Source organism: Lacerta agilis, chromosome 14 (assembly GCF_009819535.1).
Source record: "Lacerta agilis isolate rLacAgi1 chromosome 14, rLacAgi1.pri, whole genome shotgun sequence".
Lineage (NCBI taxonomy): Eukaryota > Metazoa > Chordata > Lepidosauria > Squamata > Lacertidae > Lacerta > Lacerta agilis.
Window position 1 is genome coordinate 24,747,468 of NC_046325.1, and position 25,849 is coordinate 24,773,316.

At 42.7% G+C, this 25,849-nt stretch overlaps 1 protein-coding gene across 1 annotated transcript in view; it reads right to left on the reverse strand.

The window, feature by feature from the left end:
- LOC117057929 (epididymal sperm-binding protein 1-like) overlaps nucleotides 1-25,849 on the reverse strand; it is a 67,961-nt gene that overhangs the window by 18,193 nt on the left and 23,919 nt on the right. Inside the window, exons 4-5 of the mRNA XM_033168772.1 lie at nucleotides 8,258-8,404; nucleotides 7,337-7,501 (exon numbers count right to left, since the gene is read on the reverse strand). Coding sequence (XP_033024663.1) covers nucleotides 7,337-7,501; nucleotides 8,258-8,404 — 312 coding nt within the window. The remainder of the gene's footprint in view (nucleotides 1-7,336; nucleotides 7,502-8,257; nucleotides 8,405-25,849) is intronic.

Below are 25,849 nucleotides of genomic sequence, written 5' to 3' on the forward strand. Positions count from 1 at the left end.
TATGCAATACTTTTCTTTACAGCATTGGACTTTCCTTTCACTTCCAGGCATATCAGCAACTGAACGTCCTTTCGGCTTTGGCCCAGCCGCTTCATCAGCTCTGGATCTACTTGTACTTGTCCTCCGCTCTTCCCCAGTAGCATGTTGGACGCCTTCCGACCTGAGGGGCTCATCTTCCAGCGTCATATCTTTTATATGCCTGTTGTCTTTGTCCATGGAGTTTTCTTGGCAGGGATACTGGAGTGGCTTGCCAGTTCCTTCTCCAGGTGGATCACGTTTGGTCCAAACTCTCCACTATGACCTGTCCTTCTTGACCTGTCCATAGCTTCCCTGAGTAATTCAAGCCCCTTCGCCACGACAAGGCAGTGATCCATGAAGGGGATATAATATATAATATACAGCCTCTCCAAGTGTCCCTATTTTCCAGGAACAGTCCCAAATTTACTGAAACCATCCTGGTTTCTGGTTTGATCCCAGAATGTCCCTATTTTCCTTAGGACACCCCTATTTTCATAATAAAAAAATGTTGAAGGGTATGGTAGGACATCCATATTTTCATTGGAGAAATGTTGGGAGGGTAGAGTTATGTGACCCCCCCCCCAGGCCAAGAAGATAAGTAACTATACAACCTTTAGAAGACATCTGAAGTTTCTTAATGTTTACTGTTTGATTATGCTTTTATATATGTTGGAAGGCACCAAGAGTGGCTGGGGCAACCTAGTCAGATGGGCAGGGTAGAAATAATAAAATTATTATTATTATTATTATTATTATTATTATTATTATTATTATTATTAAATAGGATGTCCATATTTTCTTCGGAGGAATGTTGGTGGTTATGTAATAGCCACTTTGGGGGTGGGGGTGGGGGTGGGACAATCAGACAATTGTTTGTTGTTGCATATACAGTGGTACCACTAGTTACGAACTTAATTCATTCCAGAGGTCTGTTCTTAACCTGAACTGTTATTAATTAGAGGCGTGTTTTCGCTAATCGCCTCTTGCTGCTGTTACGCCGCCGGCACACAATTTCCGTTTTCATCCTGGGCAAAGTTCTCAACTCGAGGAATTCCTTACATGTTAGAGAGTTTGTAACCTGAAGCGTTTGTAACCTGAGGTGTTTGTAACTCGAGGTACCACTGTAATTGCAAACTGGTTGGAGAGGGATCCACAATGATTTATCATTGCAGTGGGGCTTGTTGTTGTTTTTGTTTAGTCCTGTTCAACTCTTCATGACCCCATGGACCAGAGCACGGATCACTGCCTTGTTGTGCCGAAGGCGCTATGAGCTATGCCGAGCAGGGTCACCCAAGATGGATAGGTCATAGTGGAGAGTTTAGACTAAATGTGAGGAGGAGGAACTGGCAAGCCACTCCAGTGGGGCTATGCACATGCCTATTTTAAAAGCCAACAAACTGCTATTGACCACAGCAGCAAAGTACTGTTTGGTAGTGCTTTTCCTCATCACTATTTTATTCCATATAGTTTAATGATGCACAGTCTTCGTGTCTCCTGGTAGCTCAGTTTTTAGTACCATGGGCTGATCTTCCCAAAAGTTAACATTGGGCATCTTTATGAACAATTCTTTGAAAACAGGCCATATTTGTCTCTAGGTTTAGTCTCCATCTCAGAAACAGGAAACTTCTCAAAAACCATTTTGCATCCTTCAAACAGCATGCGTTTTTAAAACTCTTCAACCCCACAGTGGCGTAGGGAGTTGCTTTGCCACTCGCAGTGGCAAAAGCGGGGGCACCCCCGGAGGGCGGGGTGCCACTCTGTAGCGCATGTGCACCATGACTTCACGACGCATGCATGTGCGCTACGGAGCGCAGTACTCAGCCCGGCAGCGATGTGCAAGTGCAGCATCCCGGCCAGAATGCACGTCAGCACATACACAGTCTGACTGGGATGGCACACTTGTGCAGTCTGGCCGGGCTGCCTGGCGCGAGCGGCAGGCACCCCTTCCGTGCGGCGGCTGATCGCTCAGCAACTCATAAGGCTGCATCTGCACCTTACGAGTTGCCGCGCGTTCAGCTGCCGCATGGACAGGGTGTTACTAGTGCCCACCACCCCAGCCGGACTGCACAAGTGTACCATCCTGGCCGGAATGCACATGTTCGCACATGCGCACTCTGGTTGTGGTGCCGCACTTGCGCAGTCCGGCTGGGCTTCCAGGCGCGAGTGGCCGGCACCCCTTCCATGCTGCGACTACTCACGCGGCAACTCGTAAGGCTGCAGTGCGCGAGCAGCAGCACAAATGCAGCCTTACGAGCTGACGAGCGATGAGCCACCGCACGGAAGGGGTGCCGGGCAGCGGCTTGGGAGTCGCACTTGCAGGGGTGGCGCCAAGTGTCACAACACCAGGGTGCAACCCGGGGCGCTGCGCCCCCTTTGCCCCCCTTGCTCCGCTCTTGGGGGGGGGAACCAGAAGGAAAATGAGTGAGAACACCCAGTGGTGTCAATCAAAGTTGAGCTTTGCAGAACTATGTATATAACAGACCGTATGATAATCTGCGTCTTAAAAAGCAGAGACCTCACCTTGCCAACAAAGGTCCGCATAGTTAAAGCTATGTTTTTTCCAGTAGTAATGTATGGAAGTGAGAGCTGGACCATAAAGAAGACCGATCACCGAAGAATTGATGCTTTTGAATTATGGTGCTGGAGGAGACTCTTGAGAGTCCCATGGACTGCAAAAAGATCAAACTTATCCATCCTTAAAGAAATCAGCCCTGAGTGCTCACTGGAAGGAAAGATCCTGAAGTTGAGGCTCCAGTACTTTGGCCACCTCATGAGAAGAGAAGACTCCCTAGAAAAGACCCTGATGTTGGGAAAGATGGAGGGCACAAGGAGAAGGGGACGACAGAGGATGAGATGGTTGGACAGTGTTCTCGAAGCGACTAGCATGACTTTGGCCAAACTGCGGGAGGCAGTGAAAGATAGGCATGCCTGGTGTGCTCTGGTCCATGAGGTCACAAAGAGTCGGACACGACTGAATGACTGAACAACAACAACAACATGATGATCTGCTTATTCCATTAGGGCCCTGCACTGACCAAGAATGTTCAGGACTCACTTCATCTGAAGACGGCTGAATGTGTCATTTAAACTGCACTGAACCACCTTTAAACAGGAATTATATCCCATGTTGTGACAAGTTTTGAAGGAATTTTCCTTTTGAATTGTTGCATGGCAGCCTTGCAGACGTGTACTTCATTGCTTTGTATTCCATACAATGATTTTTAACTTTCCCCCTTTTGTGGTCTGGATATCTGTTCCTGCTTCCCGTGGTATATTGCACCCTGACAAATTCTCCCACTGATCCATATCCCTGCTTTGCCTCAAGCTGATCCTTTGCATATTATCACCTTCCATTAACTTGTTGATTTTGCGCAGCGAACAAACCATCGCTGATGGGAATATGATGATCCCTGTCAGGCGAGAGATAGGGGAAATGTGTCTCTGTTAATTCTCATTGACCTCTCAGTGACTTTCACTACCATCAACCATGATAGCCTTCGAAAGTGGCTGGCCGTGTTAGGAGTGGATGACACTGTCAGTCTGCATTTTTTAGTACAGAAAGTATTGATCTGATGTGTTTGCATTAAGTTCTATCCAAGGAGAGGGGCTAAGAAGGTAGATTTTTCAAAGGAAGTGATAACAGTTGAATGGGGTGGCAGGGCTGCCTTCTTCAGGGCTGAGGGCATTGACTGGGCATGAGAGCTTTGCTTGGTTGATGCTGGCTTTAACTAGGATATCTCTGAATACTGAATCCTACTCAGTTTATCTACTATAGATATTTCTTTGACATGAACCAGTGAAAGATAAAGACCACTTGGGAAGCTTTTGGATGATTGGGTGAAGTGTGTGACAGAACACACAAACTCTCACATACAACCAGCCACATGTACATATTTTCATTCATCCTATGAAGAATATGCAGTTGATGGAGTGGCAAAAACTTTCTCCAGCACTCATCTTATTTCATAGTGATCACTCATCATCTTTTTTTTAATGCTGCCCAGCAAACTAAAAGAAATGTTTTATTTCTGTAGCACAAAGATACAGTTTGACAAAGATTAATAATCTCCCACTGCCACATCTTATTTATTTTTAGGCCACCACAAAGGGTGAAGAAGTCCCAAGATTTTATATATAGGTAAAAGAGTAATCATTCTTCTAAATTATTTGCAGCACAACCCACTTAGCAAGGCTTCTAGTCAGCGCATCCAATGATCTTTCTTTTACCCATCCACCTGTTGTGATCCAAAATGGATAACTGGAATCACTGATATTTATAGCTGCCATCTGGTTGAACTCCTGGAAAACGAGAACAAAGTAGTCTAAATATCATTAATGTTGAACAGTTCCAATGAAACATATAGCCCAAATAATTAAAAAATGTAAAGGATTCTTCCAACTAACAAGTTCTGGGAAGCACAATAGGTTTACTTCATAACTATTAATTTATATTTAAGTTAACCAGGGCTATGGACTGTCTAGCTCTGAAGTGCCCTCTCCGATTGCATGGAGCCTGGACAGCCCCGTGTTTTCCCCTGGAGCTGAGGACAATGAAACAATCCTTGAGACTGCTAGAGAGCCGGTGGCAGAAAACTCATTCTGAATCAGACTGGACATGAGCTAGAGGTTAACGCCGAGCCTACCAAGTGGCAATGGCAGTGTTGAAGAGGACCGTCTTCACCACCTCTATTGCACCTGCAGAAAACAGCAGCAGGAGACTCTTTCAGGTGGTTCACAATCTATCGGAGCCACCTTCGTAACCGGGCCTGGTAGGGACCCCAAGATTTCCTTCAATGCTTTTGCAATTTTTTTTGCTGATTAAGTCGCTCAGATTCAGAAGGAGGTAGACTCCACCGTGGGAGCTGGGCTGGGGGATGGAGAGTGCTAGAGTCCTGTCTATTCATGTTATATGGGATCAATTCCAATCTACTACCTTCAAGGATGTGGACAGGCTGCTTGGAGAAGTGAAACCGACCACCTGTCTCCTTGATCCTTCAACATCCAGGCTAATAAAAGTGAGCCGGGAAGAGCTGGGCAATGGGCTGTGCGTGTGTGTGTGAATGCTTCCCCCTGCGAGGGAGCCTTCCCAGACCCGCTGAAAGAGGAGGTCATTTAACCACATCTCCATTTAATTCCAAGCACGCCTGGAGGATGCGGACCATTTGGATCCCTTCCAATAGGGATTAAGGCCTCACCATGGGAATGAAGCTGCCTTGCTCGTGCTGGTCAATGATCTGCAGTGGGCTAGGGACAAAGGTGAGAGCCATTTCCTAGTTCTGCTGGACCTCTCAGCAGCCTTTGACACCATTAACCATAACATCCTTCTGGACTGGATAGAGGGGCTGGGAGATGGAGGCACTGTTATACAGAGGTTCCGCTCCTTTCTCTTGGGGCGTGCCCAGAAAGTGTTGTTGGGGGATGAGTGTTCAGACGACTGGGCTCTTATATGTGGGGTGCCTCAGGGTTCTTTACTCTCAACCATGCTTTTTAATATCTATATCAAGCCACTGGGAGAAATCATCAGGGGGTTTGGGCTGGGTGTTCATCAGTATGCGGATGATACCCAGCTGTACCTCTCTTTTAAATCAGAACCAGTGAAGGCGGTGAATGTCCTGTGTGAGTGCCTGGAGGCTGTTGGAGGATGGATGGCAGCTAACAGATTGAGGTTGAATCCTGAAAAGACAGGAGTACTGTTTTGGGGGACAGGGGGGCGGGTGGGTGTGGGGGACTCCCTGGTCCTGAATGGGGTAACTGTGCCCCTGAAGGACCAGGTGGACAGCCTGGGAGTCATTTTAGACTCACAGCTGTCCATGGAGGCACAGGTTAATTCTGTGTCCAGGGCAGCTGTCTACCAGCTCCATCTGGTACGCAGCCTGAGACCCTACCTGCCTGTGGACATTCTAATCAGAGGGGTGCATACTCTACTTATATCCCATTCTGACTAGAGTAATGCGCTCTGCATGGGGCTACCTTTGAAGGTGACCCAGAAACTGCAATTAATCCAGAATGTGGCAGCTAGACTGGTGACTGGGAGTGGCCACCGGGACCATAGTACACCGTTCCTGAGAGATCTGCATTGGCTCCCAGTACGTTTCCTAGCACAATTCAAAGTGTTGGTGCTGACCTTTAAAGCCCTCAATGGCCTCGGTCCTGTATACCTGAAGGAGCGTCTCCACCCCCCATTGTTCAGCAAGGACACTGAAATCCAGCTGTTTCCTCATTGCGAGAAATGAGATTGCAGGGAACTAGACACAGGGGTTTCTCAGTAAAACTGCCCGCCCTGGGGAAAACCTCCCATCAGACGTCAAGGAAATAAACAGCTATCCTAATTTTAAAAGACTTCTGAAGGCAGCCCTGTTTAGGGAAGTTTTTAATATTTAATGCTGTATTGTTTTAACACTCGATTGGGAACTCTCCCAGATTGGCTGGGGAAACTCAGCCAGACTCGTGGGGTACAAATGAATTATTATTATTATTATTATTATTATTATTATTATTATTACACTGGTTTAGACTAATGTAGCTGAGTCCTGTATCATTTCTTTTTCTATAACTTCTACCACACCACTTATTCTCATATAAGCTCACAAAACTTTTATATACTGTGCACCAAGCTATTATATAATGTGTGACTAGTGGTTCATCTAACTAATCCTTTTTTTCACTGTTCTGAAGACTATTTACTCAGTTCTCTATGGTCCTATCCAAACCTGTCATCTCAGATGTGCTGGCCTAAACCTGGAGCTGTGCTCAGGAATGCTAAGACTAAGCAAACTTTTCATAACATAGAAAGCTGACATAGGCTGGATCAACACACAGGGGGAAAACTCGATAAACAAGTCATAAATTGAATTCTTATAACAAAAGAGGGAAAAAACTATGTGAAATTGCACAAAGTTTTGTGCTCTACAGAGCCAACTGGTGGCACATGTTTATAATGTAGTTATAGCGCTGTAACATGAGCAATGTAGCTGAGTCCAAACTGAGTCAGACACTCGATCCATCTAGCTTGGTGTTGTCTACTCTGACTGGCAAGGACTCTCTTCCAACCCTACCTGGAGATTCTGGGGAATGAAATTTTGATGTTTTGCATGAAAAGCAAGTGCTCCCAACGTGGGGCCTTCAAGGTGTTTCACATCAGTCTGCCCCCAACAAGTTTGGCCACTGGTCAGTGGTGATGGGAACTGCAGTTTAAAATTTCTGGAGGGCACAAGATTGGGGAATACTGAACTTCTCTCTCACTCTCTACAAAGTGCCTTGACTAATTATTCATCCAGCCAACCACTCCTGTTATTCCAGGCCCCTGCATCATGCTCACCGGTATCAGGACAGTAGCTCCATTTCTCGTCCTGGTCATAGTTCCCTGTTGTCGCACACCAGAAGTCCCCGTCCGGCGAATCTTGCGTGGTGCAGGTATCGAAGGTTTGGCCCTTATACACAAAGGGGAAGACACAGGCTCGTCCAAAAGCACTACCTCCAGACTCTAGACCCAAACAGAGTGAGATTATATGCATTGAAACATACTAGTGATGATCACAAAATACAAAAAAAAAAAAAATGGTGAACAAGTCATACATATATATAAACCTTGCCAGGGATGTACTTTGCAAAGGCTTAGAAAGATAGCTACAAACCAAGGACAAAAGAATTGGTCAGGAGCCTGTGAGAGCAAGTGACAGTTGCTCAATTGACAATAATGTTAAAGAAACAAGAAACTATAAAGAAAGATTAAGTGAATGAATACAGTTATATTACATATAAAACAAGACATGAGGATAGCTGGAATTTATGCCAATGTAATATCAGTAATATTAGAAAAGATTACTTTTATGGTCTTTGCGATCTTTATCCATTATTAGTAGGAAATATTTGCACAAAAGCGCCTCTTAGGTACATAGTTTGAACCATATTTTCAGATTAGCATACTGGTGAGGTGTTTCATTTCTTTAGAGATCTTGTTGCTTGAAGCAACTTTTATCTGATCACTGGATGGAGATTTGTAATAGTTCGGGCATAAGAAAGATCTATACAAGCTACTGGTGGTAGTCCCAAACCTGTTTAAGAGCACAGAAAGAGTTCTGCTGCATCAGAACAAAGGCCCATCTAATGCAAAATTTTGATTCCACAATGTCCAACCAGATGCCTATGGAAAACCCACATCTAGCTTTAAAGTTCATGAGGAGGATCTGTTTACTTTATTTCAGTAAAATGAAATAAATTTTCAGAAAATACAGGTCACCTTTAGGCATACATAGTTTCCATTCGGTCATTTCTTTCGTGTCAGGTTCAACTTTTGTGGCACACCACAAGTCATCATGGTTTTCCTTGGTGCAAGTGGAATAAGATTTATCCTTGTAAATAAATGGGAAGACACAGGGAATACCAACTGAAATGGAAACAGGGGACAAATGTGTAAGAATAAGAACTGCAATTCATTAACTGGAAACGGTGTACTTATCATCCATGCAAGTGCAACAGCTGTCTCAATTTCCACTTACTCAGCATTCAGTTTTCTAGTTGAATTGAAGCTGGTTTAAGAAAATCACACACCAAACAGCAGAAACTACAGCATCAATATGGATCATGGCGAATACCATGTGAATGTGGATTCAAAACTAGCAGTGAGCGAGCATTGGATACAGAGCAAGCCACTGCTTCTCAAGCTGTCTCCTGTGGTGGGCTAGCATTCCCCCCTCCCCAGGGTGCCATAGACTGGTACCATATGTAGTCACTGGAGCATCCCACCCAACCTGGGCTGTGGTTGAGGCACATGGGACCAGCAGCCATGCTTTCTCAGTCCATGTCTGAGTGCTTACCGTATATACGTGAGTATAAGCCGATGCGAATGTAAGCCGAGGCACCTAATTTGACCACAAAAAACTGGGAAAACTTATTGACTTCAGTATAAGCCGAGGGTGGGAAATGCAGCAGCTACTGGTAAATTTCAAAAATAAAAAAATACTAATAAAATGTTAGAGATTTCAAAGTGCCTACATGCAGCTAGCCACCTATGTCAATTAACTGTTGGCTGAAAGCCAAGATCTGCTCTCTCTCCAGACCCTTAGCAACGACCTGTGATTGGTCCAGGAGTTCCTAAAGAATGGGCTCTGTGTGAGAGCCAGTGTGGTGGTGTTTTGTAGTTTGGTTACTGAAGGTTGAGAGAGAGAGACAGTGGCAGAGCTAGGCTCTGCGGCTCAAAAGGAGGCTGTGGAAGCGGCGGTCCGACGCTGCTGCTCCCGGGGTGACTGAGCCAGCGGCAGCGCGTAGGGGTGACAAGCGCCGGCCCCTCCTGCCACTCCCCACGCTGCCGGTCACCCCGGGACCAGCAGCACTGCACGGACGGGGTGCTCCCTCGGCCGTGCGCTGTTGCTCCTGGGGTGACGGAGGGAGCGGCAGCGCTTGGGAATGGCAGGAGGGGCTGCCGCTTGTCACCCCATGCGCCGCCGCTTTCTCCGTCGCCCCGGGAGCAACAGCGCACGGCCGAGGGAGCACCCCATCCATGCAGCGCTGCTGCTCCCAGGGTGACCGGCGTTGCGTGGGGAGTGGCGGGAGGGGCCGCCGCTTGTCACCCCCACCCGCCGCTTGTCACCCCCACCCGCCGCTTGTCACGTCTGCCACTCGGGGCGTACCGCCCCCACCGCACCCCCCTAGCGACGCCCCTGGAGAGAGAGACAGAGAGGAAAGGTTTTACTTTTGTTTCTTTTATTTCCTAAGTCTGTATATAGTAACTTATGGATACTAGTTGCTTAAATAAATGCTGTATATAGTTATCCAAGTGAGTTGCTGAGTTCCTGCGTTGTGCTGTCCAGTCAATGTTCTACAGCCAGAAGCTTCCAGAAAACCTGCGTTCACTCTGCTGTGTCCAGGACTACGTTTTTCCTGACACTAAGTCTTAATATAAAAGGCTTGGAAAGAAAGGGTCTCTTACAGGGAGGGCTCAGGGGGCAAGGGGGCATATTCAGGGAGGAATTAAGGCGGGGAGATTCTGGAATGGATTAAGGGGGAAGGGGGCAGATTCTGGGAAGGTTTCAGGGGTGGGTGGGGCATATTTAGGGAGGGCATCAGGGGCAAATTCTGGGAAAGTTTCAGAGTGGGCAGTTTCTAGGGTGGGCAGAGCTGGGGTGGGGGCTGGGGTTAAGAGGGAAGGCTTTGAAAGAAAGGGTCTTTTACAGGGAGGGCTCAGGGGGAGGAGGCATATTCAGGGAGGAATTAAGGGGAGAAGGGGGCAGATTCTGGGAAGGTTTCAGGGGTGGATAGTTTCAGGGTGGGCAGTTTCTATGGTGGACTGGGATGGGATGGGGGCAAAAGCAACAGGCTCTCTGGGGCTGAGCCGGCTCACGCGCCTGCTCGATGCTCCTCCTCCTGCTCCCGCTGCCACCGTCGCTACCTCTGTTCCCCTTTGGGGAGAAGGGACGGGAGGAGGCGGCAATCCTTGCATAGAGCAGTGCCTGCTCTGTGCAAGGCATCTGTAGTGTAAGACCAAAATCCTTGGTTCTGAAAGCAGGGCATTGTGGGGCTGGGAGTGTGGGATGCTTTGGAGAATGACTGAGGACTGCCCTCGGCCAAGAATTTAGAACGTTATCATTAAGACTTTTACAACCGGCAAATCCGCTAGGGAGTGTGAGACTCGCAAGTGAAGTGTTTCACCCTGATGCCCTGATAAAGAACCTAGGGGCCAGCTGGACATTGTTAAGGCTGGGAGAAATTAAGGAGGGAATATCAAAAAAGTTACAGCTGCCCATCTTCCTGACAGGTGAAGAATAATGACCCAGTGAGATACATCGCTGTTGAAATTAAAGTACAAGGCGAAATTTTTTTGATTCTGGGACTTTATGCACCAAATGATGGAAAGTCAATTTTCTACAAAAACATACATGATCTGCTGTTGGACTATTTGGACTATAAAATAGTTTGCCTTGGAGATTTTAATGGGGCAGTTTCCACACTAATGGATAGATCGCAAAGAACTAAATTAACAAATGATGGGAAACTTCCAAAGACTTTCTTCGAAATGGTGGATAATTTGAACTTGGTGGATGCTTGGAGGTTAAGAAATCCCACCGAAACAGAGGCAACTTACTTCAGTGAACCTCAGCAGTCATGGTCGAGAATAGATTACATCTGGATTTCGAATGAATTGGCACCGAAAATACAAAAAGCAGAAATCGGCCCAAAGACATATTCGGACCATAACCCTGTACAAGTGAATTTAAAAATGGTTTCCAAGGATTCCTTCAGATGGAGAATGGATGATGCTTTAATGAGAGACACCAAGCTGGTAGAAAGAGCAGTAAAAAAGATGAAAGAGCATTTTCAAATTAATTTAAATTCAGAAGTGGAAAAGAGGATTGTTTGGGATGCAAGTAAGGTGGTAATGAGAGGGTTCCTCATAAAAGCAAAAAAGCAGAAACAACAAAATGCGGAAATGGAAAGACTGTTGAAACTGATTAAAGTTAAAGAAAAAGAACTAAGAGGACACCCCAAATGTTTAAAAATCCAAAAAGAAATTAAATACTTGCAATCCCAATATGCAAAAATTATGAACCAAGATATTGAATGGAAAATTAAAATGATGAAGCAGAGGACCTTTGAATCGGCAAATAAATGTGGAAAATTACTAGCTTAGCAGTTGAAGAAAAGACAGAAAGCAAATGTCATCAACAACTTAGTAGTAAATGGAAGAAATGTGGAGAATCCAGAGGAAATTAGATGGTGTTTTCAAAGATTTTATAAACAATTGTACAAGGAGGAGAAGATAGAAGAATCAGAGATAGACCGATTTCTGGAAAAAAATGGATTGCAAAAAGTCCCAGAGGATAAACTAACAATGCTCAACCACCCGATATCGACTCAAGAGATAGAGGAGGCAATTAACAACATGCAGGTAGGGAAGGCCCCAGGACCAGATGGACTGACTGCAAAGTACTATAAGACTTTGAAAGACTGGCTATCACAGCCCTTGAAAGAAGTTTGCAATAAAATATTAGAAGGAGATAGGGCACCAGAGACATGGAAAGAAGCCTTTATCACACTGATTCCAAAACCAGAGACAGATAAGACTTTAATGAAAAATTATCGTCCAATCTCGCTTCTAAATGTGGATTATAAAATTTTTGCGAACGTCATGGCTACAAGATTAAAAAGAGTGCTGAAAGATTATATCCATAAAGACCAAGCAGGTTTTTTACCAGGAAGACAAATAAATAACAATACAAGAATTATTGTGGATATTTTAGAAAAACTGGAAAAAAAACATAAATACAGATGCAGCACTAATGTTTATAGATGCGGAAAAAGCCTTCGACAATATCTCTTGGACATTTATGAAGAAGAATTTGGAAAAGATGGCAGTTGGACAAAGATTTTTAAATGGCATTAATGCCATTTATACAGAACAAAAAGCAAAAGTCATTATAAACAGTGTGATATCGGAGGAAATTAAAGTTGAGAAAGGAACAAGACAAGGGTGCCCTATCTCCCCTTTATTATTTATCACGGTCCTGGAGGTCCTCCTAAACATGATACGAACGGAGAAACAGATAAAAGGAATAAGGGTGGGGGAGAAGGAATACAAATTACGCGCCTTCGCGGATGATTTGATGCTATCCCTTCAGGAACCTGAAAGCAGTGTCCCCAAAGCTTTGGAATTAATTGAATTGTTTGGACCTGTAGCCGGCTTTAAACTAAATAAACAGAAAACCAAAGTATTGACTAAAAACATGAACTTAGAGCAGATACAAAAATTACAAGACTGTACTGGCCTCAATTTTGTTAAGAATGTAAAATATCTAGGTATCAACCTTACAGCAAAAAATCTGAACCTGTACAAGGACAATTATGAAAAATTGTGGACAGAGATAAAGAAAGACTTAGAGATTTGGACAAGATTGAAACTCTCATTGATGGGCAGAATAGCTGCCATTAAAATGAATGTGCTACCAAGGATGCTGTTTATATTCCAAGCCATTCCAATCGTGGATAAATTGGATTGTTTTAAAATATGGCAAAGGGACCTATCGAAATTCATATGGCAGGGAAAAAAGCCTAGAATTAAATTTAAGATTTTAACAGACTCTAAAGAGAGAGGAGGCTTTGCCCTGCCGGATTTAAAGATCTATTTTGAAGCAGCGGCCTTTTGTTGGTTAAAAGATTGGTTTAAATTAGAAAACATTGAGGTGTTGGACTTGGAAGGCTTTGATAATATGTTTGGATGGCATGCTTATCTTTGGTATGATAAGGCAAAAGTTCACAAGACTTTTAAGAACCATATAATTAGAAAAGCCCTGTATCAGGTTTGGATGAGATATAAAGACTTGTTAGAGAGAAAGACTCCTAGATGGATTTCACCTGTGGAGGCCAAGGCCTACAAGAGACCTAATATGTCTGCAAGTTGGTTAAGATATGCAGATATATTGCAGCGAGAAGGTGAGTCGATTAAGTTGAAAAGCTATGACCAAGTAAAAAGTGAAGTCACCGACTGGCTGCAATATCACCAGATTTATGAGATATTTAAAGCAGACAAGAAAATTGGTTTTCAAATGGAAAAATCAAAACTGGAAACAGAACTGATTGAATCGAACTCTAAAAACCTTTCCAAGATGTATAACTTGTTGCTAGAGTGGCATACGAAAGATGAATTGGTTAAATCGACAATGATAGATTGGGCGAAAGATGTGGGTCATAACATTATGGTGGATGACTGGGAGAGACTGTGGAAGAAAGGTATCAAATTCACAGCTTGTAATAGTCTAAGAGAAAATATTATGAAAATGCTTTATAGATGGTATCTGACACCAGTTAAGATAGCCAAGATGAATCCTACAATGACTGATGTGTGTTGGAAATGTAAATCTACGGAAGGTACCTTTTATCATATGTGGTGGTCATGTCCAGGGGTAAATGCTTTCTGGGATAAGATTTACAATGAACTTAAGAAGGTAATGAAAATTACCTTTAGTAAGAAACCAGAGGCATTTCTTTTGAGCATGACCAATGAAGAGATACCCAGTCAGGATAGAGTATTCTTTATGTATGCCACAACAGCTGCTAGAATTTTATTGGCAAGAAATTGGAAAGGCGAAGAGATTCCGACAGTGGAAGAATGGCAGATGAAGCTAATGGACTTTATGGAACTCGCCGAACTGACCGCGAGAATCCGAGACCAGAGGGAGGAGAAGGTGTCGCAGGATTGGAAGAAATTCAAGGATTATTTAGTTAAATGTGTAAAATTGAATATTTGAGCAGAATTAGCTAGTAGAATTGGCTTTAGCTTGTTTATGTTAGATAAAATAGTGTAGAAGAAGTTTAGATGTGAATGTTATAAATGTTTAAGAGTATGTAAAGATATTGAGTGTAAGTGAGAAACTATATTTGTTTAATTAATTTAAAGTTTATTGAGAGATATGGTAAAGGTTTATGGAAAAAGATACAAAGCCACCCAAATTATATATTAATTTTGAATGCAGTGGGGGGAACGGGGGAAGTCTTAATGTATGTAAAGAAGATAGAAAAAAGAAGATGATTGAGATATGTGTATGTTTAGGTATGTATATGTGTTTTTTCTTATGTTTATTGTTATTGTCATTGTTATTGTTGTTGTTTATTGTTTATTGTTTATTATGTATTTTTGTATTTTTCTTTTGTTTATATATGGAAAATAATAAAATCTCTATAAAAAAAGAAGAAGAAGAAGAAGAATGACCCAAAGATGTGGATTGGTTAATTTGGGTTAATTGGATTGTTTCTCATTGGAGAAAAATCGGGACTCCACATGGGGGGAGGGCTATAATTATCTAGCCCCTTTGTGGAGAAAGGGGTTCTTAGAGAGTTCTTAGAATGGGAACCTAAGAAAGCTTGGGAGGGGCACGCATTCATCATCATGCTGAAGCCTCGAGGGCGGAAGGCCTAAGAGAGAACTACCTGCCTTTGAGATGTAGATTCCGGCTAAGAATCAGATCCTTGCAGTTCAATGGAAAGGGATTAAGTAAGTCTTTAAAGCTAGCATACTAGAATGTTTTTATTTTCTTTTTTCGTAACTGTTATTGGGAACTATGCCTTATGTATCGTTTAGTAACCTTCAAATAAATGTTTAAAAGAACTGTTGTTCTGAGTTTTGTTCATCTCTAAGTTAAATGCTTGGCTAAATCCAGGCCTGCCGCAAGTCCATGCTATTGTAAGGGAAAAGAATTTATTTGTGGCTCTGTTTTGAGCAAAGTAGCTGCGTAGCCAGCACAGGTGGAGGCTGCCCTCTTGTCTCTGTCCTGGGTTCGCAGCTGAAGTGGGGATCAAATAGAGGGTGGTGGCAGCGAAAAGAAGAGCGTTTGGCTCAGCTTGGAGTAGCTGGGTCAAAGCGGACACGAGTGGCATGTGCACCCGGGGCGCCAACAGTGGGAAACTGTTGGGCAAGTTGGGGGCACGGCTACTACAGCATCGGGGAGGGGAAAGCGTCAAGGAGCGCTTTCTTGCCGCTTTTCCCTCCCCGATGCCTTGCGCAGAGCAGGCACAGGACGGGGGATCGGAGAGCAGGCACAGGACAGGGGATTGGTGGGGCAGGGGAGACAAGCAGCAAGAAAGGATCCCTTTCTTGCCGCTTGTCCCTCTGCAGCCGCCCGCCTCACCTGAGTGTAAGCCAAAAAATGGGCTGAAAAAGTCGGCTTAAACTCACGTATATACTGTATATTTTATTTATTTTGCCCACCAGTTTCCCAGGAAAACCCAATCTTTACCACTGAATCGGACCGAATGGCAATTTGGGTTTTCCATGGATTGCCATTTGCTCCAATTCAGCGGTAAAGAGTGGGTTTTCAGGGATGCCAGATCCAAAAACAAGCAGTTAAGTGCCTAGAAATGTGGAGCAAAGGTAAGTATGGTGAGCCTTCTATTATTATTATTATTATTATTAGTATACCTCACCCATCAGGCTGGGTTTCCCCAGCCACTCAGCGTGGCTCACATCTCTCTCACACACACAAACACACACACACACACACCAGTATATTGTGAGGACCATGCCTTTACACAAATATCTGCACAACAAAATTAAAATTCATTACATACAGTCCCCGCAAGACCCTCATCCCACAAAACACAAAGAGAAATAGAACAAAAACGAGTTAAGAAGACAATGAAGGGGTCTTTTCTTTGTCATCCAGAAATCTTTCCCTGGCTTTCATGGCCTTCATCACAAAGAGCGCTACCACATGGGAAATCCGTGGGTTAGCATCAACTAACAAAAATTTTACTCAATCTTCCGGGTTATTTATTGAAATGGGTATGATTTGCAGAATCGCATCTCTAAAGCCCGAGTAAATAGGACAATGAAGAAGGTAATGTGTAAGATCCTCTTTAGTTCTTATGGGACAAGGGCATAAGTGGTGCTCTACTGGGATTACATCACATACTAAAACATCAAACATTTAAAACTTCCCTAAACACGCTGCCTTCAGATGTCTTCTAAAAGCAGCAGAAAACCATGCCCCCTATTGGCAAGGGAAGGGTGTGGCAGTTTATAAGGGTAAAGAATTTCAGTCTACCCTTAGTTATACATGCCTGAGGTTTAGTTTAAGGGCTATAGAACCTCTATGGAGGCAGCAATCCTGTGCGCACTTAGGTGGGCGTAAGGCCCATGGTTGTTTTTTCAGCCGGAACTCTCCAGAACTCAGTTCCAGCACCTCTCAAGTAGGTGCCATTGCCATCATAAAAGAACAAGGGAGCTGTTCATGTTGAGTTAAAGCACCTCTTTTTTCTAGAAAAAACAGCACTGGTAAGTCCAATAACTCAGTGGGGCTTACTGATGGGTGGACAGACTGTAAGTCATCTTTTCTCCACTAAGACAGGACCATAGCTAAACAGAAGTTTATGCAAGTGATGGCTAGCTGTAAGAGATCCTTTGAAAGCAGAGATCAATGATCCACTAGCCTCGTTAAGATGAATCAGAAACAATTCATGGAATATTTCTTACCCACAGCCTCAGGCAACAATAGTAAGAGACCACAGGTGAGCAACAGGAATGCCATGATGGAGCCCATCTCTTCTCTAAGGGAATCTGACAGGCATGAGGCAGGTATTCTTTTTATAAGCCCAACTTAGCCCTCCCTCCCTCCAACTACAGGTGTCTGATGTTGGCACAACCACAAGTAATGGCATATTTCCCAACAAAAGCTCAGTGTACCTCATTATTTTTTGTTTCCTCTTTGTACACAATGCTAAGAATAAAGGGAAGTGGGTCTTATATTGCAATGAGTAAATAAGGAGGCTCCTGAAATCAAGAATTATTCCCTCAGTGCTCCAGGAATGATGTATCAACAGACAGATTCCTACTATACCTTTACTACCATCATGATCTGGGGAGTGGGGAGGGGTTAATAGCCTGTAATATGCAAATTATATATTTTTATGGCATTATTTACACCGAACCTTATCTCTCCTTAAATGTCCACAAAGGAAACACATACTGTGATATATCAGGTTAAGTACTTAATTCGTTCCGGAAGTCTGTTCTTAACCTGAAGTGTTCTTAACCTGAAGCGAACTTTTCCATTGAAAGTAATGGAAAGTGGATTGATCCATTCCAGATGATGAAAAACACCCCCTAAAACAGCAATTGAAAACAAATTCTACTGTCTAACGAGAACATTGCTCCATAAAAAGAAGGCAATAATCAATGTACCATAGTATACAATCAACCAGTAGCTGAAATGGGTTCCACACAGTCACAAAAGCAAGTCATGAAAATGAAATCAGAAGCCACAGTCACAAAAACGAAGTCACAAACCACAGTCACAAGTCAGTCCCATGAAAACAAGAAGTCATAGTCAAAAAACCGAAAAAGCCGCACAAACCAAAACGCAAAAAAATACCAAAAACAAAACCTCTAGTTGGCAGACTCAACAGGAAGCATCTGATTAGCAGCAAGAGACTCAATTAACAAATGAAACACACTCAACAGGAACCAGACAATGATAAGAGCCCCTAAAACAGCAAATTTACATGGATTTTGCAATCTAACGAGGCCATTGATTCATAAAATGAAATCAATAAAACAGTAAAAATAAAAATGTGATTTTTGTTTCTTACCTGCGCTGATGATAATCATTGCTTGAAATGGGGCTCAGGGTCCACTTCCACAATCACAATCGGCATTCAGAGAGCCTTCGCAGCTCCAGCCAAATCCAGGAGGCTCTGCAGGCCCCGCAGATGTTCAAGCTTTGCTCCCGGCAGCGACGAGGCCTCTGAGAGCTCAGGTTACTTACTTCCGGGTTAAAATAGTTGGTAACCCAGGTACCACTGTACAACAAAAGGAGGTGGTTGTTTCCTGATGTGGTAGAATGCTGGTGGAAAAATACAGATTTGGAAAGTTACTCTTTTTAGCCTATATCCCTGCAAACTGAAAATTAGCAAAGCAGAGAAAGGGCAAAGACCCCATTTTCCTCTCTGGTGTGGAAAGATCACCGGACTAATTAATTGACAACAGGACAGGGGATATGGATATAGGGGAATTCAAATGGAAATGGACACCGAGGTGAAAATTGCTGCTTATTTAGGCCATGTCTGAAGCAGAAATCAATCCAGTGAATAGCAGTTGGTATTTGCTGCTCTGGTGGCTTTCAGTCTGCCAACTATATATAATTTAAATTGTTTTTCCTTTTACATTGAAATGAATGGCCTTTTTGCTGACAAGTATAGTGAGGCAATAATTACACTGTTAATTATGTAAAATTAATAATATTTGAAGATTACATGAAGAAATTAAATAGCAGACAAATAAGACAAATAATTTCATATTTGCTAAAACTAAACTACAAGAGATGGGAACAAAATGACCTTGACAGGTCAGAATAGAAATTCCTTGTTCTTACATCCTTAAACAGGGGTAGGGAAGCTCAGGCCTGGCCCTCCAGGGACTCAGCTATACAGCTGCAAATAAAACATTTTAAGTGTGTTTTAAGTGTAATATACAATGTGACACTAGAGGGCAATGATGAGCCTTATGGAAAATTCAATGTATTTTTTTAAATGCTTTTTTAAAAAGCATTTTCAGAACGATTTTTTAAGTGTCTAGATTGGGTCCTCACATAAATAGGGCACATGTTGTGGTGAGACACAAATAGGGCACGTGTTGTGGCGTGAATTCGGAACAGCAACAGCGTGTCCTCTGTGCAGCTGCAGCTTTGGGGCCTCAAAATCTTATCGGGCAGCCAATCACTTTTGGGCATCGCGGGGAGTTCCCTCTCCAAGCGATTTGCTTTTTCTTCTGTTCTGCTTAAAGGGCTGGTGGGGAATTTCCAGGGCCGGGAACCGGGCCCCGCCCCCCAATTTAACTTGATCGCCATATTGTACCTTCTTTCAAGTAGAGGAGGTCTTCACCCAGCTAATTTTGGCTGTAGCGCCATTTTAATTGTGGGGTGCCTTTTCAATTCCGTTTGTATTTCTGTAATTCCCCTTGTTTTAAAAAGAAGGTTTTCGGCCTATCAAGGCCTTTCAAGAGGAATCCCAGTCCTGCTCTCCCTTTTAAAAGGGTGATCAGAGGCCCATCTCACTCATTGTGTTCAGCGCCTCCCCCAGCAGTTCCCCAGCATACGCTGGATCGCTTGGGTGCAATTATGGCTGATATTGGATCAGATCCGGTGGCCGTGTCAAGGGTTCATACTGAGCTGGAATCTTTGTCTCAGCAGTTTGGAAAGAAGCCTGTTTCTCAGCCAGGCCCTTCCACGTCATCTACTGTTTTTGAGGCTCATGGTCCTTGGGATGTGAGCGAAGGGAGCGAGGCTTTTGATTCTTCTGGTGCCTTGTTCTCCCAATTCCAATCTTCCAGGATCCCAGTCCCAGCTAGTCCTGGGGTGGTTCTAGCAGTATGGGTGCCATGATACAGCGTGCCTTCCAGTCTGGACTGCCTCATTTGCAGTCAGCTCCTCCGGGGCCTGGGAGTTCAGGACCTCAGTTTGCACAGCATGTAGTGGGGGGGATCATCTTCCCAGTCAATTCCTCACATGCTTTTAGTTCTGTGCAGGTCCAGTCTGCTCCTTCGAGGGAGGCGCTCAGCATCCAGTCATCTGAGGAGGATCTACTGGTGCCTAGAGTCCCTTCTTCTGGTGGCACATGGCAGAAGAGTCGTCGCTCCAAACGCAGGGCCAAGAGGAACAGAGGTGGCGACTCCTCCTCTTCCACTGCTATGTATTCTCAGACCTTTAATGATGATTCAGATGTGGCGTTGGGTCTGTATTGGGGTCATGGTGAGGGGGCTTTGGGCCTGCTGAAGTGGGCATGGCAGCATAGAGCCAACTCTCACAGGGCCAGGTACTGCCTTCCTTTGGAAGGTATTGATGGTAAACCGGTCAACGACGTTAAAGTTTCGACAAATGCTGTCAGGGATATTATCCCAGGTACGCATTTGCCATCCAGAATGCGTAACAGGACACTCAATGGTCCCTATGTGGATATTTTCAAACTCCTTCCCCCTAATGAATGCCCAGACCGGGATAAGTAGGTTTCTTTGGGCAAGGGCAAGGCCAACTCCCTTAAAGTGGAGAGAACCTTTGAGAAGTGGCTTGATGCCTCTCAAGTATCTACTGGGGTTATTCCTGCAGTTTACCCCAAGAGAACTTTGCACCTGTGGAATTATCAATCATTGGTGTGTAAGCCTTTTACGCTGGCCGGTGAGGCAGAAGCTGTAAGTTACGATGAGAGTTTTGTTTGGCTGCCAATATCCCTTCTGCTTAATGGGATCGTAAGGATCTTGATGTATGGACTACTTATGTATCTCCAAATTTCGAGAGCTAGTCCACTGAGCAGTTAAAATCCAAGCAGGAGATTAAGAAGCCAGGAAGGTGTCTTATATGTTAGGAATATAATAAGGGGTCCTGCCAGCATCAGGGATGTCGGTATTCCCATTTTTGCGATAAGTATTCCGGGGGTCATCCTGCCACATCTTTCGGAATTAAGTGTGCCTTTCATGAGGCAAGGAGAGATTCCCAGCAGGAACAGAAGGCAGCCTGTACTCAAGCAGCCCACAATGTTAGATGAGGTCTTATTGATGCTAGCTCGTACTCCCATTAAGCTGTCCGCTTTAAGGCTGTAGCTTCACAGGTAACCCTGACACGGTTGCTGTTTCATATTTGTGGCTTGGATTTTCTGAATAAACACACGTGTTGTAACCAGCTGCCCTCCTGCAATATAAAGAATAGTAATCCACCCAGTGGATCAGTTCATACTGTAATCAGTTCATGGATCAGGTCTAGACATTGGTATGTGTCTGTTCCACCTGCATCAGTTCATAAAGTCCCAGCAATAACAAGTAGTTCCAGTTCCACAGAATCCTATTCCAAAGACAAGAATTTCCGGAATATAAACCTTGTTTCGCCGTCCTGGGCTTCATCAGTAGTACGGGTTCTGGGTGATGCAAATAAATGCAATGTTATGATGTCACACACTTTTTTACAAAAAGAATAATACAAATACCATAAACAACTGTACATACCAAAAGTTATGTAACAAGATAGTAGTTCTGTTTCATAATAGTAGCTGCGATAAACATCAACGGTTACAGTTTGAGGTTATATTGACAAACTCTTTTACCTGTGGAGCATATTTACAGGAGGTACAATGCCCACATCTAAAAATACCATGTAGAGGACTGGACAACGTACGTTGTGTGAGTGTGGATTTTAAATACGTATGCACCAATATATCTTTACATGACTTTGTGCGTCGTTTGGCAAAGAGGGGGATGTTCTCACACCCCGGGATATCCTAAAGTATATGCCTATGACGCCTAATGATTTTCTCGATTTCGAAAGTCATATGGTTATATTCTAGGGAAGCGTAAATACACGAAGATCTTATATTAACATGTGAAACAGATGGAAGAAGGGTCAACTTCTATCTTACGTGTTTTTTGGATGGCAGTTGTTATGACTGAGTTTGTACAACCTCATGGTAATAAGGATGCAGAAAGTGTTTTTGAATGGGCTTTAAATTCTTGTGGGTGTGAAGAATTGCATTTTAATCTTAGAAACTGACTTAAGGGAAGGTTATCACAGAGATGTTTGGGGGGGTTAGATGTGCAGTGTAACAAGGAGTTTCTATCTGTACTTTCCTTTTAGGGTTGCACTTTATTTCTTCATTCATCCACAAAGATTTCTAGAACAAGGAAAGCTAAACAATGTGGACTCAGTGTACCTTCAAAGGTCAAGTGTGGACTCACACCATTGATCCAATGGTTGAATGGTTCAAAAATATTCTCTGAAAATATAAATATCAAATCATTTATATACTGGCCATAAAACAGGGTGTATTCACTGAATGGGTTATTATGAGCAATATGTTGCCAATATCTTTATGAGAAATTTTGATTTAGAACATATTGCTCATAATGACCCATTCAGTGAATACATCCTGTTCACTGAATGGGTTATTCAGTGAACAGGATGTTTTCACTGAATAACCCATTCAGTGAACAGGATGTGTTCACTGAATGGGTTATTATGTGCAAAATACTTGCTGGAGATGTGAGGAAGTTGGAGATTTATTTCACATCTGGTGGAAATGTAAAATAAAAAAATATTTTGGAATGAAATTCATTTAGAATTGGAAACCATTTTAGAAACTCACTTTCATAAAACTCCAGAAGCATACTTACTAGGGATCACAACTCCAGACATACCTAATAAAATAAGGAACTATTTTTTTATATACCTCAGCTGCAGCGAGAATTCTAGTGGCATCTTACTGAAAGAGTGACAAGATACCAGTGAAAAAAGAATTTCTGTTTAAAACCGTAGGTTATATTGAGTTGGCCTTTCTTTCAGAAAAAAATAAAAGAAAACCCGAGGAGTAAATTTGTTGAAGAGTGGAATTGTTTTTTATGCTACTTAAAGAAGAGGTGCGACCTCAACATGATTTTCGCATTGGAATAACTCTTGTAGAATAACGGTAAAATAATAGTGATAAAATAAAATACAATGTTAGATCAAAATGTTATATAACACTTACAATCTTACACTTTTTCGTTTCTTTTTAGAATCAATGGAGAGTTGGATTAGGGAAGTTGATGTTTATATATAATTAAGTTCTTTTTTATTATTTAATGGAAAAGCTAAAATGAATTGAATGAATGTGTTATTTTTTGTATTAATTTTTTTAGGTTATATTTTACTATATATATATATATTACTAAGGTTATGAACTTTGTTATCATCAATATTGTGAATCTTTTCTTTACAATTGTGTAATAGAACTTACCGTATATTTATTTGTGTAGTAATATTGGAGTGATGTAAAGATTTATTTATTAAAAATGAATATATATATATATATTTTTAAAAAATTGGCCACGCTGGGATCACATTTAGAGCCCATGGGTACACCTTGTTTTTGAATGTGGGGTCAATCAAAGTTGAGCTTTGCAGAACTATGTATATAACAGAATGTATGATGATCTGCTTATTCCATTAGTGCCCTTCACTGACCAAAAAAGCCCAGGACTCACTTCATCTGAAGAGGGCTGAATGTGTCATTTAGACTGCAGTGAACCACTTTTAAATAGGAATTATATCCCATGTTGTGATTGAGGTTTTGCAGGAATTTTTGTTTTCAATTGTTGCATGGCAGCCTAGCAGACGTGTACTTCATTGTTTTGTACTCCATACAATGGACTTTAACTTTCCCCCTTTTGTGCTCTGGATATCTGTTCCTGCTTACCATGGTATATCGCACCCTGAGAAACTCTCCCACTGATCCATATCCCTGCTTTGCCTCAAGCTAATCCTTTGCATATTATCACCTTCCATTACCTTTTTGATTTTGCTCAGCAAACAAAGCATCGCTGATGCGTATAATTGGCAGAAAGCATCACACAGCCATTTTCAAATGGTTGAACGGAGCCTGACAAAGGAAAGGAAGTGCTTCTGATGAACTGTTGTGTTGTTTTAGTCCAGATGACATTTCCTACAATCTTTCAAACCTCAAGGAGGTTACTGAAGAAGCCTCTGCAATACTGAACAAGACTGTAGGGGAAAGTGGGGCACGTTGAGCCATGGGGCACATTGATCCTTTCCATTTTAAAACCGTACTTTAGCTTTTATACAAAGTTTGTGGCAACACAAAAACAACAGCAGTGATACTACATACTGTCATTGTGTTTGGGTTTGGGTTTTCAAAGAAGTTTAAAAAAAAATCCAGATTTGTTAAATTAGGTAAGCTTTAGTAAAAAATTGTATATGCATTGTGAACCATGTAGCTTTAAAAGTTGTAAAGGTAGCTGAAATATATTTTCATTTATGTGATCATAGTTAACATAGCTGCAGTATGTACTAAAATATTTGTCATGGCTGCCAGCCTGTTTTGCATAAAATAGATGTATGTCTGAAATGGTGATGTGGGGCACATTGATCCAATTGGGAATGGGGTACATTGAACCTGGAAAGGCTGTGTCAAAAATTATGAAAGAAAAGTTGAATGCGAACCAGCTGCTTGAAAGTGACTCGTCTGATTTTGAAACCTTTTCTAAAGATGAAGTGGAGGGGGAAAAAAATAGAATTCAACAAGACTGTTGTGAAAGAGGGAAACTTTGTTATCGTGAAGATTTTAGGAAAAACCACAATTTCCCATTATGTTGTTGAAGTTACCGGAACTGATGAATATGGGGACTTCATTGTAAAATTTCTAAAACGTGTTCTGTCCAAAGTGAATGACCAGCCCAAGTTCACTCCGTCTTCTGAACCAGAAGCTTTGATTCCTTTTGAGGATATTGTAAATTTGTTACCTAAACCACTCTGCTTCGGAGGAACTGCTCGTGCTTCTAGGATGGTAACATTTCCATGTTTACTTAATGAGTACAAGTTGAAGTGATGCTGACTCTTAAGAACTTTGAGATATTTTTTAAACTCTTTTGGAAGCTTATACTGTGTAGTAAAAATGCCTTCTTTGCTCTTAAATTGGAATGGCTCAATGTGCCCCAAATGAAGGATCAATGTGCCCCACTACTGGGGCACATTGATCCATTATTTTGAAAAACTTAAATGTGATTTTTTGTCATTTTATTCCATCAAATGTGAAACATTAACCCTTTGGTTTTGTTTGGAATAGTACCTAATAAATATTAAATGCAAAGGTTTTCTGTTATGTGCATTATTTTGAGGTGTGTAGAGCTTAAAGTAAAAAATGGCTCAACGTGCCCCACTTTCCCCTACTGTAGAAAGAGTGTGTGTCCTGATCCCAACCACGCTTAATATTTTAAAAAGTCACCCAACAAGAAGTTATCCAGAAGATCATGAGCCAGAGCCTTCCAAACATTGAAGAAAACATTGAAGAAACATTGAAGAAAACCTATTTTGGCCCCTGTTGCAGTGTTTCTTCAGGATGGTTATGTGATCAAGTGCTAGGCCCACTGTGCCTCAGAAGTCAGCACACCTCTTAAGAGAGGACTGGGAGCCCATAACTGAAATCCTACAGTAGTTTAAAAATGAACTGTCAGAAGAGTGGGCCCAGGAAATCAATCCCCCTAAGAAAAAGATTGAGAAAATGAGGGGAAAACTATTATTATTATTATTATTATTATTATTATTATTATTATTATTTATTTGTACCCCGCCCATCTGGCTGGGTCTCCCCAGCCACTCTGGGCAGCTTCCAACAAATATTAAAATATATTAAAATTTCACAGATTAAAAACTTCCCTAAACAGGGCTGCCTTCAGTTATTTTCCGATTGTCAGGTAGTTTTTTATCTCCTTGACCTCCTTGACCTCTGCTGGGAGGGCGTTCCAGAGGGCGGGCGCCACTACCGAGAAGGCCCTCTGCCTGGTTTCCTTTGCTTTTTGCAGTGAGGGAACTGC